This window comes from Stegodyphus dumicola, chromosome 2 (genome assembly GCF_044657685.1).
Source record: "Stegodyphus dumicola isolate Sdum_Otavi_A_Nest chromosome 2, ASM4465768v1".
Lineage (NCBI taxonomy): Eukaryota > Metazoa > Arthropoda > Arachnida > Araneae > Eresidae > Stegodyphus > Stegodyphus dumicola.
Window position 1 is genome coordinate 253512514 of NC_140769.1, and position 15136 is coordinate 253527649.

General features: G+C 34.2%; 1 protein-coding gene across 6 annotated transcripts in view; it reads right to left on the minus strand.

The window, feature by feature from the left end:
* LOC118200171 (rab effector Noc2-like) overlaps positions 1-15136 on the minus strand; it is a 95725-nt gene that overhangs the window by 57484 nt on the left and 23105 nt on the right. For 5 of the 6 annotated variants that reach the window (XM_085812045.1, XM_085812040.1, XM_085812041.1 and 2 more), the window contains one exon: positions 14326-14412. The exons of the other annotated variant lie outside the window; for it this stretch is intronic. In XM_085812045.1, the coding sequence (XP_085668171.1) occupies positions 14326-14412 (87 nt within the window). The remainder of the gene's footprint in view (positions 1-14325; positions 14413-15136) is intronic. 6 annotated transcript variants of the gene reach the window in all.

A 15136-nucleotide genomic window follows, 5' to 3' on the forward strand; every position in this document is an offset into this window, starting at 1 on the left:
CATAATTTACAATAAAAATACACACAACGGCTGCGTAAATATATCTAATGCAAAGCTGACAAAAGTCTGAGCACCTTTCGTTGCTTAATACAGAAACTTTATTAGCAGTTTCTCAACTTTCGTCATCAGTGAAACTAAATTAAAAAAAATTTATAAATCTAAAATATAATATTTTAAATTTCGAAAATTCGAAACTTATCCTGAAAAACAATTCTTATAGCCCAAATTATATGAAAAGTTAAATAATATTACTTATAATTAGAAAAGATTAACTTAATTTTTAATTTTGAAAGAAACACGGCAACATTTTGTTATGTTCCAGAATTTTGAAAAAATAATTTATCATTTTTCGCTGTATCACAATTGCCATGTAATAGAATAAGAATAATAGAATAAGAAACTACTCTTCAAATAAAGTTCATCGCAATTTACGCTGAGCACTTTGTTTAAATATTGACAAAAAGGAAACAAATTTAAGTAAAAAAATTTTAATTATTTCTGACAAGATATCGAACTATAATTCTTATTATTAGGGAGCATATTTGAAAAGTCTTGAAAGCGCGAAGTTAGTTTAACAATAAATATAACCATAGCACTTGAAAAATAGGTTCGTAGCAAATAACCAGTTTTGAGTTGTAATGTAAAATGAATACATGTAAAGATTAAGCTATGAAAAATAGTATTTATTTATGAAACAGCCAGCATGAAAGATATATTTGGTCCCGCAAACAAGCCAAAATCGTATCTTTTCTATTCTGCTAAAATTTTCCAATTAATCGATTTCGAAAACTGTTATTTTCTATGGCTTACACTAAAGATGAAACAGCATTGAAATTAAAATAAAAGGACTATTGAATTTTTACATTAACTTGTATCCGATTATGCAAGTTCTTCATAAGATAGCGCAGTAATGTTATAAAATGCACCAAAAGTAATAGGACCGCTCAGATTATTTCCCGCAAGGGAGTGCCATTGTGAAATATATTCACTTCGTGTAGAATTAAGAAATATATGTTTTGCGCTTGCGCAAGAAATTGAATGATTAATTTCTTCTCTTTTAAAAATGCTTAGCCAAGAACTTCGAAATTCCTGTGCGTAGTTTGACTAGTGAAGTTAAACAGAAAGCAACGCATGGAAGTGATGGCGTCTGTATTTGATCGTGAGGCTGAATTGTTTGCTCGAGACTTATATCGTTACTTGTGGAATGCATTCAGAGTAACCTCAGGAATAAAACGAAGAGAAGAGAATAAAGAAAAGTCTAGTTTCACACCCCACATTGGCTGGGCAGTAATCTATACGGAGATGCGCATAGGAGAGAGCCTTAAGGACCTGTTTCAGAAGTCTTTGACAGATGCATCCATGAGGAAAGTGTTCGAAGAACTGTCAAAGAAGCTCAACGCTTCTTTGGTGCTTGATGAGCCGTTCCGCTCTACAGTGAAGGCATCAGCTATTATTGCTGAATTCATATTGTACCAATACAACTTGGGCGAAATCAATTACCTTCTGTATGGTGAATCTTGCTGGACCTCATTTTTTAATATTTACTTAAGAACAGGCTTTTATGAAAAAGGAGGTTGGAAAAGCTTTGTTGAGTATGCTGAGGATTTCGTAAAAGAGACTTTCAATGAAAAAGCGCTAAAAGATGTGGAAACATATGTTGAATTGCATCGCGACAAATCCTTAAGGGGTAAACGTTTATTTTTGTTAAGGACAAAAGATCTTCCCCTTAAGTCGCCGAAACAAGATCTTGGTGTTGAAGAGGCAGAAAGGGAAGGTGAGGAAAATGCTGAAGTACGGAGATCTTCATCAAGAGATTCAAGACACTTGGATGACAACCAAAGTCTTCACCCTGAAGCAGCTGCTAAACTCCGTTGCGTAGATATATATCCAGAAACTTCAGATTCGTACAAAATTCGGCACCCACGAAAATCTCCAATTCCAAAGAGGCTGGCTTCAGGAAAGCGAATGCCTTCGGAAAAAAAGAGCAGCATTTCCAGCCAGGATGAAACTGAGAACTACAGAATGTTTATAGCTTATTTGCAAACTCTTTACGATTCGTATCTAACTTTGTCAAGTGAAAGCCAGACGGATTCGGGTAAAGAGGACACAGAAACTTCCAAGTCTTCTCAAGATCAGTCAAAAGAAGGCGCGCAGGAAAACCAAGAAAAATGCAAACTTTCTCTAGATCCAAAAGCTGAACAGACAAGTGAACAGGCTTCAGCTGAAGAGGTACAGGACAAAGAGGTAACTAAAACTCCGAAGAAAGGTAAGAAAAAGCGCCGCAGTTCAAAAAAGCATTAAAGCGGGCATTGACTGCCGAAAATACCTCATTTATTTTCAATGTATGTTGAGAGGGAATTGAACTAAACTAACCTAACACCTGGACTTCGTGGTTAGAAAAAACGTAACTTTTATTCTGTTAACTATGTTCATTCGTATGTTTAAGTATTAATTAAAATCGTTAGCATTTTATAACTTTTAAGATGAATTGAGTTTAGTATGACTTGTGCAGTTTTAACCTTTCATAAATATGGTATCTTAAAGTGCAGGTATCTAACTTATCTTAGTATCTTGGCTTAGTTTTACGTATCATGCTTTAGTTTTCGTAACCATACATGAATTTTAAAATTTAACTCTGTGTTTAAAATATAAAGTCTTAAAATTTTCAACATCTTTAAATGTTGAAATGAAGCATTTAATATGTACCTACTTTATGTAACTATTTGGCGTTGCTGTAATCATAATTGCTTGTATATGTGGTCTTCTGTTTTTCAAGTTCGAAATAAAATTCCTTTTTAGATACTTCTTGTTCAAATGTTACTTTGTCTACAGTTTTACGATTTCAAATGAAGAATTATTAGTAACTTAAATACAAGAATGGATAAATTTCGGTGTTGTAAATCAGTGCTTTGAAATCGTAAAGAAACTTTTGATGTATGTAACAAGTCGATTATTCCTAACCAAGCGTAAATTCTCTGGTCTTAATATTCCAAAATGTGATTTAAATTCCAATAGCTGATTAGTTAGTTTCAAATTGTGTTTAAAGTTTAGCGCTATTTAAGGATGTGTGTATCTAAAATCTAACAATACTACGCATGCATAAAACAGTTCTAAGTTTCCAAATTACGCCAGTTCTATCGCCTGGATTACCTGCCCTAACAAATTACGTTCTTAAATTTTGTCAAACCAAACAAATACTAATGTGGAAATACGGCGATAAGACTATAGCCCCATGCCCAAAAGTTTAGAAACATTTTTTAATTTCACTCTCATTTCTCATGCAGAATATGTATAGCTGTATCGTTTTAAATAAACAGTCGAATGAAAGAAATCTTCAGTTTAATGATATAAATATATACTTTCAATAGAAAGATTAATTTCTGAACATGAAATTGCAAGATTTATCTCTTGTATTTTAATAGCTCCAGGTTGTTCTCATTTTTACTCACTTCTGTATTTTAAGATTGCTTGACATGGAACAGATCTGGAACATCAATAGCTGCAATAATTTTAATTACAACTGATTAGAGATTACCTCCAAAATGTCTACCTTTCAATCCTTGCCGGTTTTATGTAAAACATTGTGAGACGCATCTAGAAATCTGTAATATACCTATAAAAGTTTCTGCTTTCTTGATTATTCTGTGAACAGTTTCAAAAATTCATGCCACAAATGTTTAATTTTTAAGAATTGAATCTGTTTTTGAAGTATAATTGACGACAAGGCTCTTTTAACATACTGGAGGAAACAAACCGGCCACTGCTTTGCAAAATGAAGATTTGCCTGTGTTTTGGGAAAGATTGTGTTAAGGTTACATTAGAGAAATTAACATAAACGAATTGCTGTCTCTATACTTCAATAGTATGAGAATCGTCATCACTGTTGGGGGTTCTAAAGAACCTTAAATTTCTCGTGGTGACTCGTAATTGGCTACTGTCATTTACCCGATTTCTTATCTAGTTTAATTATATGCTGTAAGAAAACATCGTAGCGTTCCGGACAAGTTTGATCAGGAGCCAAATAGCAGCTATTTGTGGATTTTCAACAAATCTACCATTCTTGTTTCGAGAATGTTATGGGTACGTAACTTTAGGCCTTTTACCAGGAGAATTTATATTCAGCTGAACTCCTGTTTAGTTCTGGCAGTCCATTTAGTGTAAGGTAAGTTATATACAGTTAATCACAAAAGTCTGCGTACAGACTAAATTTTAAATTAAAAAAACACTTAAAGCATAGAAAAATGTATTTTAATCATTGCATTTTTTTCTTCTATTAGCTAAAACTGTGAGCTTAAATAAAAAGTAAATAATATCAGTGTAAAACTTTTTACATTTTTTCAAAAATAGTTTTTGTCTAAAAAACTCAGAAATTTCCTCCAATAAGTCTGCGTACACTTTCAAAAAAAAAACGCAAATGTAAGTTTTTTACATTACTTCAATACTTTGTAGGATATCCTTTATTCTTCAAAACAGCTTGCAGACGTCTGGGCATTGATTGAACTAGTTTTTCAGTGTCATCCGACGTAAATTTCGCCCATTCTTCCTGCAATTTACTGATTAGATTATTTCGCGACGTAATATTGTGTTTTCGAATTCGTTTCTCCAATTTTGCTTACAAATGTTCGATTGGATTGAGGTCTGGTGACTGAGGAGGAGTACGCAACTGTCTTGGAGTGTAATAGATGAGATATTACTTCACAATTTTAGCTGTATGTTTCGGGTCGTTCTCTTGTTGGAAAATAAAGGTATTTGAAAGGTTTAAAGTTCGAGCACTGTCTCGTAGATTTTTCTTCAGAATATCCAGATAAACATACTTATCCATGACTTTATCAATAATGTGAAAATTTCCAACTCCTTTCGACAACAAACACCCCCATACCATCACACCGTCAACTCCATGTTTGACAGTTGGATTTAAATTTCTGATTCAGTTCTGTTCCTGGTTTTCTCCATACAATAGGGTGGTCATTAACTTTAAATATTGTAAATTTACTTTCATCTGACCAAATTACATTATTCCATAAGTCCTGCGAAGAGTTTAAATATGTTTTGGCAAAAGCAATTCTTTTCTTTCTATTTGTCTCGGAAATGTATGGCACAGATCTAGGTTTGCGTCCATGATAATCGGACTTTCGCAGCACTTTTCGTACAGTTTCAGGAGAAATTTCCTTGTTGCTAGTTAAAAAAAAATGTCTTTTGCAATGCTTGCAGCAGAAAGTTTAGGATTTTGTTTAATTCGTAAAAGAATTTTTCTTTCTTCTCCGTGCGTTAGCTTCTTCGGTCTCCCACATCTTTGTTTTACAGCAAGACTACCAGTGTCAAGATAGTTTTGAATAACTCTTTGCACACTAGAAAATGGTTTTCCAATGGTTTTACCAAAATAACGAAGAGTTTTACCTTCATCTCTCAATTTGATAATTAGTTGTCTCGTAACTAAAGGAATTTCTTTATTGGTTGTCATTTTCGTCAAAGAAAAATAGAAATAGCAACTTCCAATCAACGTGAAATTCGCTTCGGAGGTCAATGACCTCGAAAGTGTAACCTTCTTTGCATTCTCAAATTTGAAGTTTAAAAATTAGATAAGAAATCCCCCCGCCTCCTTCGCGTTGTACGCAAACTTTATTGGCTTTGATTTCTGGCCACTTATGTTTTAAAAATTAGTGCGCATAAATTATTAAATATGAAAATATTACAGTTAAATAATTTCAAAGTCCCTTATTGAAACTAAATATTTAAAAAATAAAACTTTAAGAAACTACCCTTTTCGCACTTTAAAATTTGGATTTGATATTACTTTTCTTAATGTACGCAGACTTTATTGATTAACTGTATATATATAAATGTGTGGTAAAAGTAAAAAGCTTCTGTTTCTTTCTATACAATAGACTATTGTAACAGCTCTTAAATTTACAACCGAAGTATTTGTTTTCCAAAACCCTTTCACTTCGCACAGGGAGTAAATCAATTTCAAACAATTCTTGTTTAAGATCTTAATGTATGAATGTTTTACAAACGTTTCAATCGGAAACTAAATCGGATATTCCGAAGTAACCCAAAAGCTCAGTCTTAAACCAGAATTCACAAGAATTTTAATTTCGGTTGGTAAGCTTCTAATAATCTCTTCCTCGATAGCTGACAATTAAGCTCAGGCTTGCTAGTGAAAGTCGACACTTGAAAAAAGAAAATTCTAGGAAATTGAATTTTCTGTATTCAGTTTAAATTTCTTGTCAAATCAAAGTTCTTCCAGGTCCAATATACCTATTTTAACCATCATTCCCTAATAATTTGTCAGACCACTGAACGGTAAAGTCGCTGAACATTGGTAATCCAGTCCGAGGTTCGAATCCCGCCAACGGGCTGGCTGCTTGGACGTTTTCATGCTTTTCCCCATGTGTAACGTGTATGCTACAGTTTCTCTTGGAGAGTCCTCCGCGAAGGCATCCCTTTCCTAGGTAGATGTCTCTCGAGGCTTTGCGTAATCACATAAACAAAACCTTATAACTTATTTTAGATAGAAAGTATTAGTTCCTAATGTTGTCACGTTTATACATTGAGGAACTTCAACCCATGTATTGTGTTCGTTTGCTACTAAAATGAAACTCGTTTGGAGGAAAAACTACCACAATGAGAAATTATTCTGCTTATCAATGTTCTGGTGCTCCTTCCAAATTATGCTGCTTTCATCCCATTTCTACACCAAAAGACCGGTGGCGAAAACAATACACAAATTTTATTTGAATAATCTGACTTTTAATTAATTGCTCTATAATGCTGATGGTGTAAAATATACATTCTTTGTTAGAATACGCAACGGTAAATTTGTTAATTTCGAAAATAGAAAAATGTTTCGGCCAATGCAATCTGTTCTATAATAATTAAATCTTAATATTTACAAGAGCTTTGAACACATTTACTTTAAGTACGAAATTCATTCGTGTACCTTAAGTTGGCACGTATTTAGTTGAGCGAGTTTTATGTAATTGAACAGAACATCCTTTACAATTCAGTTTCAAACTTGAAATGCTCCACATTTAGTAAACTCTGCTGTAGACATGACTTAATGTATTAGTCGAGTTACTTTTAAACTCCCTGCAGCAACTTTTTAAGAGTTAAATATTTAATTATTAACCTTACTTTTAATCTCAACGCTCTCAAAATAAAATGTGAAAGCTTTCGCTTTTTGTTGTCTGTTTTTCCACACAAACGCAATATAACAAGTTGAAAGAAATCGTATGTTTTTGGCAGGAAGGTTAACCTTCTCTGCAGGAAATGCTTTTTTCCATTCTTGTGTATACACTTTAGTGAAATTTTTTACTTGTACAATTGAAATATTCTTTGAGGCTTAGATTATATAAATATGCCAGCAACTTACCATAGAATAAAACTGAAATGTCGCACGCCCATACCCAAGTAGCCTTTTGGTCAATATTAGAAATCTCAATTAAAAACATTTTGATACGCTTTAGCCATGTACACTCAATTATTTAAAAAATTAAAGGTAAGTGTGAGTTAGATTTTCAATTTCCAATTAAGTATAACATTTGTGTTTAGCTAAACGAGCATTTTTAGTTGATTAAGAAAGAAATCGAATTGCCCCGCGAAATTAAATTTTATTACGCTAAACTGAAATGCGTACATTTATTCAGAAGTCCTTCACTTTAGAAGTTATTCGTTTAGTTTAGAAGTTATCCACTTAGTTTAGTCATTTTAGAAGTTATAACAAGTCGATGCTGTTTATTTTCTTTAACGTCATTAATGAATTTGGCGGATTTCAGAGTTGCTGCTTGGTATGGCTGCAAAATCTTCCTCCTTTACAGTTTTAAATTCCGTTTATTTAACCGAAGTCTCGTCCCATAATTGTTTTTTCTATTTTCAGTACAGAAGTGTATAATGTTACTGTTATTACTTGCAATTAAATTTTGGCATATCTGATCTGTAAGTTAGTTTACATCAGAAAAGTCGTCTGGTTCCATTTACCAAGAGTTTGAAAGAATTGCTTTGTTTCTTTGCCATTCTTAATACAGAAACATATTGATATGGAACATAGATGGTATCTGATATCAATTATTTCGCATTTATTCAATTAAATTCCTTCATTTTAAGTGTGACCGATAACAAGATATATCCGTCTTTTACTTTTAATCTGAAAATACACCACAGTTTACAAGCAACGGACAAATTCAGCATCTAGTGCAAGCTGTACGCGACAAACCAAAGAAGACAACAGAGACACTATTGTCGTACTTGTTAGGCTAGTTTTTAACTTAAATATTGCTAGCGTTGCTGCGGCGAAGACGATTTCACAGTTTTGGGAAGGTCATAACTTAATTTTTTTATTTTTCATGTTATTCCAATATCGCAGTCTACATGAACGGTATGTCTTCTAGAAGATATTCCAAAGGAAACTTAACAAGAATTTAACCTATGCGCATAAAAAGAACGCAAGTCCATAAATACTAGGAATAGAATCCGCGGTGAATTGCCATTGTTTCACGGCTCCGTGTATCTGCTGCTTTTTGTTGGAAGTCAAACTTTGGCGCTCAAACAGTCGGTTCATGTGCTGTTCATTATTTCTTCAAAATCTCTAAAGGCAGTAAGGAATCTCTAACAGAACCAAAATCTCTCAGGGTAGTAAGGGGTTACGTAAGGTAATCAACAATACCAAATGGAAAACTCATATTGCGCATTGTCTGTCAAGTCAATAGCACGTAAAAGCAGTCCTTCTAAAAGCATCAGGAATCTAATTGTACAGTATTATCTGAATTAAGGCAAAAAGCTCAGACTACTGTCTGTCCAAGAAAAGGGAGGCCTTCATGCAGGACTGCCCTAGAAAGACCTTGTATTCACATTATGAGATTTCTGCCATCTGTAAAGAAACAGAAGCCCTTTTATTAAGGAATTTATTTCAGCTTTATGGTTGGTTTATTTGATTAGAGTAAAGCACGGAAGGAGGAGGACGGATGCCTTTGTGGAGGGCTTTCAAAGGCTAACTGGATCGTATACACATTAAACACATGGAAAACCGCGAAAATGCCCATGCAGCCAGCCCGTTTGCTGGTATTTGAACCCCGGGATCGAACTACCAGTGTTCAGCTGTTTTACTCCTCAGCCACTCGTGGGCTCTGCAGCTGTATGAACTCGGTCGAAAAGTTCAAGTTTTGCGCTTGGGCAAAGAGAATTTGGCAAGATATAAAACTATTAAAACAGTACGCGAGTTTAAAAAATAGAACACATTTATGCTATGCAGATGACACTGCTTTTGTGAAAAATTCCGCAACTCCTACAATGCTCTGCACAAACTTTAAGAAATGACTGAAATCAAAAATTGGTGCCGTCAATGGAGAATCAATTTCAACTCCGAAAAGTTCGAATATTCTTTTAATCCGATGCTACAAACGTAATCATCCTATTACCAACGCTGTGACTCCTTTCGAAAATGCATTCCTCTAGTCAATAACGCAAAGTATCTGGACATCACCCTTAATAAATTCTTCACATGGTCGACTCACATTAAAGCTGTCAAGGGAAATATTTATACAGTCATACGAAAACTATTTTCTGCTATAGGATTACTCGGGACTCCGCATGGAACGCAAAAAAGGTATTTACACCGCAATCGTGCGTCCCATCTTCTCCTACGCATCACCTGTATGAACTAACGATACAGAAAAATGATATAAACAAGCTACAAGTAATACAAAACAAATTTCTTCGAATTATTGCAGGTGCACCGTACAAATTAGGAACAAAAATCTACATAAAAGACCTCAAAACCCACTACGTAAGAGATCAATTAACACGTTGAGCGCGGCGCCGAATTTGCTGTCCTTTCCGTTCAACCGGCAGCGAGCTAAGCCGTATTTTTGTTTAGAATGTTTCAATACAATTCATTAAAACTAAATTTGATTACATTTCATTGAGCTATATTTAATTTTTAACTTTACTACTGTCGGTCCCGCGGACTGACGCCAGCCAAACGAAAATTCCACTGCAGGACCCTAGGGACCGACGCCGGCCACACGGAAAGTTCACTGCCGGTCCCCGGGGACCAGCGCCGCTCTCAACATGTTAAATAAACACAATGAAAACTTCTAAAGTAAAGCCTCAAACAAATTATGCATCAACCTTCACCAGCAGGGATAAATAGTCTCTTCTAAGTCCTGTTCACCAGTTCCAAATTACGAGATCTTAGAAGACTTGTCTGCTCGGAAATTTACAGCCCATTTTCTTAATATGCTAGGGCAAAACATTTAATTTCCTATTTCAGCTCCGTTAAGCCCTATTTACAGGAACTCAATCTTGCAATCATCCTTTCCACACTTCGATCCGACAATAAGCCAGCTCAGGTGGACACCGCGTTGTGCCTTTGGCACTTAATTAGCAAAATTAATTTCTTTTATAAATTCAACTTATTTTCAAACTCATTTCTGTAATTTTTCCACCTACGATAATTACTTTAATTTTTTTTTTTTTTTTTTTTTTTTTTTTTAAAGTTGAAGAACTATGGTGAAAATCTGCTTCCAACTTTGCAGCCAATTGAGTGAAGAAATCATGTGTGTGTGTGTGTGTGTGTGTGTGTGTGAGTATGGCAAAGCCTCGAGGGCTATCTGCCTAAGAGGAGGGATGCCTTCGTGGAGGACTTTCTAAGGGAAACTGGCTCGTATACACGTTACACATGGGGAAAACCACGAAAACGCCCATGCAGCCAGCCCGTTCGCGGGATTCGAACCTCGGACCGAACTACCAGTGTTCAGCGACTTTACAGCTCGGCCGCTGGTGGGCCCGAAGAAATCATGAATTCTCGTCATCACGTTCTCGAATTAGATATTTCCCTCAGAGATTTTTTATGACCAGGTCCATTACCGAATTATTCAGAACAACTGGAAAGTACTGCTATTGCAGTAGAAAGTCAGCATAAGTATATCTATATCAACTTTTCAACATATATATTTATATGCATGTAATGGTTCATTTGAAGCGTCAGCAAACGCTAAATGAATTATTTCTTTTAAGTTTCTTCCCCACTAAAATGCAACACTTTAATTACCAAGATCTGGAATATTTTTCAGTGCTAAATTTTCTCGAAACCGTAATTTTAAAACGAGATAAAATAGTTTCAGCGTGATCTGAAATTCAGAGCTTTTGGAATTGTATTTTTCGAACAACTGTAATCAATTTTGCCTTTTTTTTTATTGTTGAACAATCATTTGTTTTTCTCTCTAGCTTTTCTAGCTTTTCGACCGCAACTTATATATATATATCTTAATAAGAACACCTGATTGTTTAAGGATTAACGTTTTCATTCAAATATTAGTACACAATCCGTTTGAACATTATACATGAGAAATAATTAAAGAATAAACTATTTCTCACGTATAATGTCTTTCAGAACACTATGGGATTTTAAGAATGAAAATAGTAAGTTTTAAAATCAAAGATGCAATAAGAAAATATAGTGAAGAATTAAGTCATTGTTTAAGAGCAAAGCATGCAAGATTTAAAATTCCAAAAAATTATTACTTTGTAGTACACATTATAACACTTGTATAAATGATGATTAGTCATCCAAGTTTTAAATTCAAATAACTTTGAATACTGTGTTAAATTTTCAGTGGCTAGCATGCTGTTTTACCCACGTAGTTCAAGTGCTATTTGTTTACATTATTTCAAATCATTTTTTTAATACAATGGATGAATGATGTATGACAATGTAGGGATTCATTGGAGTAAAGATACTTACACAATTAGCAAAACATAAATATACACACAAAATGCTAGCAAAACGTCCATATACTCAACAATACTATAATATGCATATAACACAATACTATAACGTAATTCAGTTGTATTAACGTAGGTAAACAGAGGACGGTATATAAGAGAGGATAAATAATGTGGGAAGACTTTGACTGATTGAAGTCCAGAGTCTCGTGATATTGTTACGAATTTTGTACATAGAATAAATGATTTTAGGGCAATTATATTGTATTTTTATCACATATTATTATGTGAAATTGTTGTATTTTTCTGTGTAATGTAACATAAGAAAAATCGGTACTTACGTATTATCGCAACCAGGTCAAAATTCGCATAAATTGCGAAATTTGGCAACCCTACTTACGACAACCCTACGTGTTATACATAGTTTTGTAAAAAGAGCATGTGGAGATTCACAAAATTTTCCTGCATTTTCGTGCAAATTTTTGTAATTTATGAGAAAATAGCAGTGTACATGGATAAAGTGAAGAGTGTGCGCAATGCCATTTTAGTGCAATTCTGAGATGTTTTTTTAAGTAAAAATAAGTCGACGTGTACATAGTTATGGCGAATACGGTTTTTAATCAGTGCTAAAAGCAATAGCCAAAAGATTTCCGCCGAAAAAATAATTCTGCAACTTATTCAAATTCGAAACCGGAAGGGTTTAATTGCTATTTTATATTTTAAAAGAAAATAATATAAAAAACTGTATTAAAAATTATCTGTAATTAATAAATGTACATTTTCTTTCTATTCATACTTTTTTACTCAAACTTACAAATAGCGTCAAAACTTACGAATAGCGTCAACCTGGTTGCGATAATACGTAAGTACCGAAAAATCTAAAAGAGACAAGTTATGCCGGAAAAGTGAGAATATGGGGACAGGTGCAGTAAACTTTGAGTAAATGGGTATCTCGGTAATTTGGCGAGAAATCACAAAAGTCGCCAAATTTCTCGACATTTTGTCCGGTTCCTGCTTCACCATAATAAGTATTATAATTTAATAAAAGTAGTTGATCACTGTATTAGCTGTAACCGTAGTTCAACCCTCATATTGCTTTCCGGTAATTTTGAGAAGCAGTACTAGAAATAGCTCGACGGCCCGTTGAAAACTATATAAGGCGAGAGAGAGCATTTGCTCTCATTAACATCTCCGTTAATTGAATTTATTTTCCATCTATTTCTGCCTCTCCTGGAAAAAACATCACTGATGTTTTTCACCTCCGCCAGGCCCGTTTGGAACTCATTAAGGACCTGGTAAGAGCAGGAAAGGTAGTCACCTACTGTGGACCAGTATGATATAAAAGTATCAAAGTATCAAATGCTCTCAGTATTGTAGTTGCGAGTTGTTAGTTCAGTGGGAGCTGAGATATATCCGGATTAGCTTTCTCTTTAGGTGCGCTTTACATTGGGTTGTGTTTAGCGTTCTTAGTAGTTTGAAATGTAACTACCGGTTATACTCTGTGATACTGTAAACATATGTACATATTTTGCAGAAATTTAACTTTCGAGTTGTTTATTCTCCCATCAATAAAATTCCGAGTTCCATACTTAAGGACCCATTCCGGATATGAATTCCTGGGGTATTTATAGGATTCCTTGCCAGTGTGGTTTAATTTACATTGGCCAAACTAAGAGAGCCTTAAAATTTCGCGTCAAGGAACATGAGGCATATGTTAGAAAAAAGGAAACACAGAAGTCTTCTGTTGCGCAACATTGTTGGTCCGAAAATCACACTTTCAATTTTTCTGCTGCCAAAATTATTCAAAAAACATCTTCCATTGGAGAACTGGATTTTCTAGAGGCATTTCACATTCATAAAAATCTTTCTGTTCTAGTTAACGATCCTAATTCCAATCCAAATTTGCCTTCGGCCTTTAAAGAAATTATGTTTTAGTTCTGGTTTCGCCAACAGATGGCGACACTTGCTTATTCTTGTCCAGGCTTTCTTATCTTATCTAATCATTTTTTCCTATCTTGTTCATTTGCGGTTTTGCAGCTGAGGATGGTGGTTCGGTAAAACCATCGAAACTAGTCCTGTGGAAATTTTGTAAATATAACGCTGATTTTTGTTGTTTGTCTTCTGAATTAATATGTACAAGTGTTTCTGTGTAAAATTCCAGAGTTCTGAAATGTTTCTTTTGATAAAAATAAATTTTAACAATCTATTATCGTATTTGTGCATTCAACCTATTACGAACCCGTACGCACGCAACAATACTTACACAATTACCAAAACAGAAATACACACACAATATTGTCAAAACATACGTATACACAATAACACTATAACATGCATGTAACACGATGCGATAACGTAAATGAGTTGTATTAACACAAGTAAACAGGAGACGGTATACAGGATTGGAGTCCAGAGTCTCATGATATATACTTGTGGGGCATAACCTGTGAAACTACAGACATTATGCTTCCGGCTTCCCTAACCACTATACCGTCTGGGCGGCATCAAATCTCTAACAAAGCTTCTTAGAGTAGATATGGTATTTACATTTTATATGATCTTACAAAAGTATTATTAAAGAAAATAAAATTATCTTATACTCACTTCTCTGTTTTCGGCACATATTTTGCATAGCATGCGTATTTCTTGGGAACTGTTGTATGTATCTATTCTGCATTTTTCACATACCGCCTGTTGATAAATAATATTCTTTAAACATTCTACAAAATATTTTCAGAACATGTGATGCTAAATTTTTGCAGAAAGACTCGTTCAGTTACAACTAAACCAATTTATAGTTATATCACAAGAAAGTAATTTCTTCATTGAGAACCATTCCTATTCAAGCCGTAGTCTGATTTTATTCATATTTTTGGCTTAATTTTAAAACAATTAGAACTGAAGCAGATTTAGACTCATTTTGCCATTTAAGTGTCCACAGACAGCCTTTTCCCTTGCAGTCGAAAAAGGATTGTATAGTACTTCCATAGTCGTGTATTATTAGAGAGAACTTCGAATCTTTGAAGCTTTGGTTTTCGAAGTCTTTTTAAACAATAAGAATTCGATATTTTCTTCCAAATGCTTAGAATTATTTACTTGAATACAGCAAAGCACAGGAGGGCTATCTGCATACAAAAAGGATGCCTTCGCGGAGAACGTTCTAAGGAAAACTGAATCGTTTTCACGGTATATGTGGGAGAAATCACCAAATGCAATCAGTCTGTTCTCTAACCTAAGTAACCTAACTTAAAGTTAAAAGTGCTTTAACATGTTAAATCCTCTTTTTAAAAAATTTTACGCCGAAGAAAAAACGCCCGTTTGCTATGTTTTGCTATGCCCGTTTGCTACAACATAGTATATATAACTCCAAACACCAACAGGACTGATCTACCTTTTACAGCAAACCTTCAATAAA